Genomic DNA, 6,244 nt, shown 5'->3' on the forward strand with positions numbered 1-6,244 from the left:
CAGAGTAAGGATGACTCTGTCGAATGTATCCGAAGGGATGGCGGTCGATGCTTTCCAGAATGGGTTGAATTGAGATGGTTCAAGAGCAAATAGAAAACTGTTTAGCCGATTGATGAAATATCCTCCTACCACTTGGAACGAAATCCATAATGCTTATTGTGCCGAAGTCCAAGCAGATGAGGACGACCTCAACGGACCAACTCATCGACTAATCTCGGTACATATAGAATCTTGAAAAGAATGAAGAGACAACATCAAGAGGGATTACCCAATCTCGCGACCCAACAAAGAACGACACCAGCCATACGTCAGGGCGCCCGCCACACCTTCCTTCCGCTATGAAGAAGGCCTATCAAGACCGTGAATAGGGACTCACCGGAATGAGAGAGGTATTCCCCCTTATTATCTGCTCACAATATTTGTGTGTCACCTACAAAAATAGTCTATGCTCTTGAGAAACTCGGAACAAAGGTAAAATGGCTGCCAAAGATGAGATTCGATCCGAACATCAGAAAATCTGACTCCCTCTGTGAGTTCCATCAAGAACGTGGACACAAAACAGAAGATTGCATTGCCCTCAGGCAAAAAGTCTTAAACATGTTGCGGCAGGGACACCTCAAAGAGCTGCTAAGCGACAGGGGGAGAAATAACTTCGCCAGAGGATGTGAACACCAAGGCCTGCCATCACCAGTTCGTACTATCAACATGATCATCAGCAGAGGTGACAATGCCTTTATAAATGACGTGAAGTTGGCCACCACTCACAAGCTCAAGCGGTCTATCACATGCGAATGGTACGACGAACTCGAAAAAAGTATCATCTTCGATGAGTCAGATGCCGACGATTTGACTTTCCCTCAAAATGATGCCCTCGTCATTACTTTACATATTTTAGATACTGATGTCAAACATATCATGGTGGACGATGGAAGTGGAGAGTGTATTATCCATCCCCGAGTCCTCATCCAAATGAAACTTGAGGACAAGATAGTGTCACTCTGCATCACGCTAACCGGTTTTAATAATGCAATTGAGCGGACATCAGAGGAAATAATGCTCCCCGTCTTGGCTGACGGCATGACTCTGGAGACGACATTCCACATCATGGACCAGGCCACCGTGTACAATGCCATAGTAGTACGACCATGGATACATCCCATGAGAGCCATCCCCTCTAGCCTATACTAAGTAATTAAATTCCCAATCTCCAAAATCACTGCCTGCAATCATAAAAAGGAAAGAAAAGAAAGAAGTTAGAACCAAGGATGCCTTGAAAAATGGGGAAAAAGGTCGAAGCACAGACACCCACCCTAAGAGCAAGGCCAGCAATGCTCCTTGACAAAGCACCATCATTTATTTCTTTAAGGGTCTTACCCTCTATTTCAGAACAGAGAGGGCCAAGGAAAGGGACTACCTCCTCGGTATTTACCAATATATCACGATCCATAGGGATCACGATAGTCCTCGCAGACCCCTCCAACCTTACCTCAAGCTGGGTAACCCCTTCTTAGATCATCCTCAGGTCGTTCACATCGACATTAGAACCTGACTCATCGCCCTCCTCAGCGATGCTTTTGCCTCTCTCGTTGGCAGGCAAGGAGGTATATGCGGTTGTCCAAGAAGTCGATGCCTCCTCTTGCCACGAACGGTAGAGAATGTCAGCAGTTGTCCCTTCAGTCTACACCACCGCAGAATGAAGAGATATATCTATATCAGCTCTCACCGAATTCGAAGCCTCGGGACTCAAATCGACATCATCTCCCACAAGTCCCCTTCCATCGCATCAACGGCCAGGGTGACTCTATCAAGGGCATCCACGGACCTCCTCTTTAGAGGTTGGAGATCTCCATCACTAGGGAAAGGTTCATTGTCCTCGTCGATGAGACGATGAGAGTGTATAGAGGAGGAGCTGAAATCTCCACGGCCTAAGTGGAAACAAAGTCGGGCGCGGCGACAAGAGGAGTTGGAACAGAGATAGGATCAGTCGCAGTTAAAATAGGGGTGGAAACTAAGGGCGTAGTGGCTTTCCTCTTTCGAAACGAGGGTGTAGGAGCTCTCGACCTCCTTATAGACCCCCTGGCCGAAGTTAAGGAAAATCGGGAAAGGGGGAAATCAGTGAAGGAAAAAGGGCAATGAAATCAAGGTATTGATGGTAGAAAAAAAGGTACATGCCGAGGTAGGAGACGGCTGAAATATCTGTGAAAAGCTCGACCAATTAGCGATGTGGGTTATCATCTAAATAGGCCGAATAGTAGCTGAAAAAAGGAGATAGCCGGTTAACCGACCAGCAACAAGGAGAACATTAGAAACATAAAGTATGTAATATGATATGAGCACTCATGAGTAAGGTTTCAAGCCTCGAGGAAGTTTGCAGCGGTGGACACTACATTTTCGGTCGTGACATAGAAGTAGTCGAGCCAGAAAAGCCAACTAGATTTGTCATCCATCCCCACCACCAAGCATTTTCCTCTATAGTGGCGAATATTCAGTAAGGTCTCTCGGTAAAACTGAGGGGCGAAGAGATGGACCAAGTGGCGCACTGTAATGTCGACGCCAGCCGATTCGGCGAATTTCGTCAACATCATGGCCACCTTAAATATATAAGGGCGGGCTGCGTCGGGCATACGTTGTAGTACCAACATAAGTCTTCTATCAACGACGGTAAAGGAAACGAGTACCCAATCATAAACGGGTGTGCGTAAAGGGCACAGAAGCCTGGACGGTGAAAACGAACCTCATCATCATCCGCTGGGATTAAGTCTACGTGACCAGGTAGGTCGAGTCTAACCTTGAGCTCGGCTAATTTCTCTGCCATCATTGCAGATTTGAACCGCTCCGTCACCACTTTCGGTGCCTTATGGAAGTTCGGTTTGGCATCTGGATATCGGGGTACAATATCCTCTATAGTGGGTAAACTTTCCTCCTCAGCGACAATTTCGCCATCTTCCCCCTTATCTGGAAAAACAATGTTGAAGGAACGGAGTGATCTTCCATATGAATATATGATGATTGCTAGTACATTGTTGCAAGAAAAAAAGATTGTGAAGCAAAATGAAACGACTTTAAAAAACAATAGAAAGTTGCAAGGATTATGCGAAGAAGATGAAGGAGAAGCTCTTGCTTAAGAAGGAGTTTGGAAAAAGTTTCAAAATCAACAAACCATCCCCTATTTATAAGATTTTGGGGCAACAGAATCGAAACGGTAGGCCATGATTAGCACGAAGATCAAACCGGAAGATCTAATCAAGGGTCACACTTGAATCGATGTGACACATCGGGAAACGACATCATTATGACGTCATGACGTCACCTTTTCTCTTGGACCAGATGGCTCTAACGAACTTCCCTGGAAATTCAAAGAATTCTAAATATGCGGGCTTCAGAAGGCCATGTTGCCCTGTTTCCACGACCACAACCTATATAGCCAGCTCGATGAAATTGTATCACAAATAACATTGTCCACTCATTGACCTCGTCCTCGGGGACGACCTCGATGAGCGGAGAGACTAACTGTATGGGTCAAAATCTGTCTCTAGAATACTTAAGTCAAGATGGTATTAGTGAAACACTCTGAGGCCACCACGTGTTGAAGTGGCTTAAGGAACAATGACGGTCGTGGTCAAAGAGTTAGCAAGGACTGAGGTCAAAGAGTCTGCAAGGTTTGAGGACGAGGAGTCGTCAAGGATCGAGGCCGAGGTCGAATACCTTTGACAAAGTATAACGGCTGGTTTCAAGATATGACATTAAAGAGAAAATTCTAGTGTATATTTTTTGGACTTGTACTGTTAGGGTTTCTAGGAACACATTCCCTATAAATAGAAAATGACACAATGATAGCGGACATGAAATATTCATTTGTAAAATACACTTTGACTTTATTGAGAGAATCTTACCTTATTACATGCATACAAAAATAATCTTTTTACTAAGATTCTAATCCACACTTCTCCACGGATCAGAGAATAACTCAGTATTCAAAGGCTGATTTATCATTCATCATTGTCAGAAAAAATATCTATTGATTTCATTCTTTCTCGGGTGACCCATACGTTTTATTTACATAAATATCATTTATTGTTATTTATCACTATTTAATGCTATATTTCTTCTTTTTGGATCTTTGAAGATTGTCATTATTGTGCATATCATAACCTTTGGAATGGATATAGTGTTATTTATCACCATATCGAGAATTTCATCTTTTGGATATTATTATTAACTCAGATTAATCCTTATTTGTATAAATTTAATTAGTTGAACCAAAATTTATATTTTTGGTCAAACAAAGAAAATTACTGTTAACTCGTTCAATGAAGGCAAATAATGATTAATTCATATGAAAAGAATATGATGAAGGCAATCAATAATGAAACAGCTATTGAAATCAGTTTTGAATTCCATTGTCAACAATATGAATTAAGGAATGCTTCCATGCAAGAATATATATATATTAGTGGTAGATTGAAGTCTCAACTTTTCAAAGCATTGAAATGGTAAGCAGCCTTTGGGTATCATTAATAGTCTATGTATGCTTAGGGTCAATTTATATATTATATCATGGTTAAAGACGGAGAAAGAGCCTTTCTTTCTCCAAAAAATCAAAATAAAAAAATTGCAACGAATTTGCACTAGATGTCAGCTGCCTGCAAATTGAAATACTATATTATTCGTATTGAGAGTAACATGAAATAGAAGCAAGCAGTTTTGAAAATATATGGGATTACTGATGTAATAATGGCAACGCGAATTAATTAGTAATGCTTGTCTTATGCAAGTTCAACCTCATATTTTTCTTGTTGTATTTGTCAGTAATACTTAACTGACGTGTTAGAATATTTTGTTTTTGTAGAGCTAACAATAATACAGTTCATTATCATAGAGAGCGCTACATAGCTATTTTATGTACAAACTAAAAAAATAATCAAACGGTAATCAATGAAAATACAAGGTTATCAAAATATCAAAGAAAAATATAATTGAGACAATTTCATTAACAGTCACTCAAACTTTCACTTTATTATACTTGGGGGAGTAGGGGGAAAAGGTAAAGCAAATGTAGGGTCAGCTCAGCTCCAGGAAAATAGGATAAGAATGGGATGAGGAAAACCAGAGTCGTAGTTCAAAGGGCGCCCACAGTCCAGCTTATTAAAACCAGCGTACGGTATTCCATAAAACCGGGAGTTCTCCTTTGGGAATTGGGGGCCACTTTTTGACTTTACCTCCTCCGCTTCCCCCACGCGCTTCATTATGTGTGCTAAACTTTTTATCCTTTTTTTCTCCTGTGCTTCTTCTTACCGCACTTTTTCCACACTTTCTTTCTCACAAAAATGCATCACCAGTTTTTTTAATCATCTATTATTTCTGTTACAGTTTATATGAAGTAATTTGATTCATTTTTTTAGTTTATAATCTAAAATATACTATAATATTTATGTGAATATACTGTATTTGAAACCTAATTCCTTACTTGTGGTCTTAACTATTTTATAATTATTTGCGTGATTATAAAAAATCTCATTAAGGATAATATAAATTATAAAAATTAAAATAAAATTATTTTTAAGTATAATAAAGAAAGAAATTATTGTCACATAAGTTGAAATGTATAAAATATACTCATAACAAAGGGGGGTAGTTTAATTTTTGCATAGCAATCTAGCTTGTTTGCATGCAAAATTTACAAGAGAGGTGTTTACCCTCAAAATTGGATAACAATTGAATTGTAAGTGGTTTTAAGGATACCTGATCTAACTTGATACAAAATGATAAATCAGATTGCAATTGAAATAAGTAATGAAAAAGTAAATGCAAACCAGGCATAATTAAAATAATCTACGGAGAACAGCCAACAACAAATGAGATGTTCGCGGTCGAATAGGCGACTCCGATATCCATACTTGCAACGACAAAAGGGCCCATTTCGGTCACAAGGCTAGAAACTTAATAGAAATTACCGACATCAGCTCTGACCCAACTGGAGAAACAGGGGACTGATGAAGACGATGATAATGACTACGGGGTACCCGGGTCTTTTATTACCCCAGATGATTCCGACGCCACTAAATCGACGATCGAGGAGCTGGAACAAGTCATATTGGTCGAACATCTACCCGATCGAAAGGTATACCTTGGCACGGGGTTAAATTTCGAGCTTAGAAAAAAACTTATTTAGTTTCTTATGGCTAACATAGATTATTTCGCTTGGTCCCAACTTGACATGACAGGGATCTCGCTAGAAATAACC

At 40.3% G+C, this 6,244-nt stretch overlaps 1 protein-coding gene across 1 annotated transcript; it reads left to right on the forward strand.

Moving 5' to 3' along the window:
- Positions 1–489: 489 nt before the first annotated feature.
- LOC104120430 (uncharacterized) lies at positions 490–1,188 on the forward strand. The gene has a single exon (XM_009632190.1). It carries the CDS (start codon positions 490–492, stop codon positions 1,186–1,188), a length of 699 nt encoding a protein of 232 aa, XP_009630485.1.
- Positions 1,189–6,244: the final 5,056 nt, after the last annotated feature.

The sequence above is a fragment of the Nicotiana tomentosiformis genome, chromosome 3 (assembly GCF_000390325.3).
Source record: "Nicotiana tomentosiformis chromosome 3, ASM39032v3, whole genome shotgun sequence".
Lineage (NCBI taxonomy): Eukaryota > Viridiplantae > Streptophyta > Magnoliopsida > Solanales > Solanaceae > Nicotiana > Nicotiana tomentosiformis.

Bases quoted from the DNA above. Each gene is read 5' to 3' on its own strand.
- LOC104120430 (XM_009632190.1), top strand. From the start codon at position 490: ATGAGATTCGATCCGAACATCAGAAAATCTGACTCCCTCTGTGAGTTC.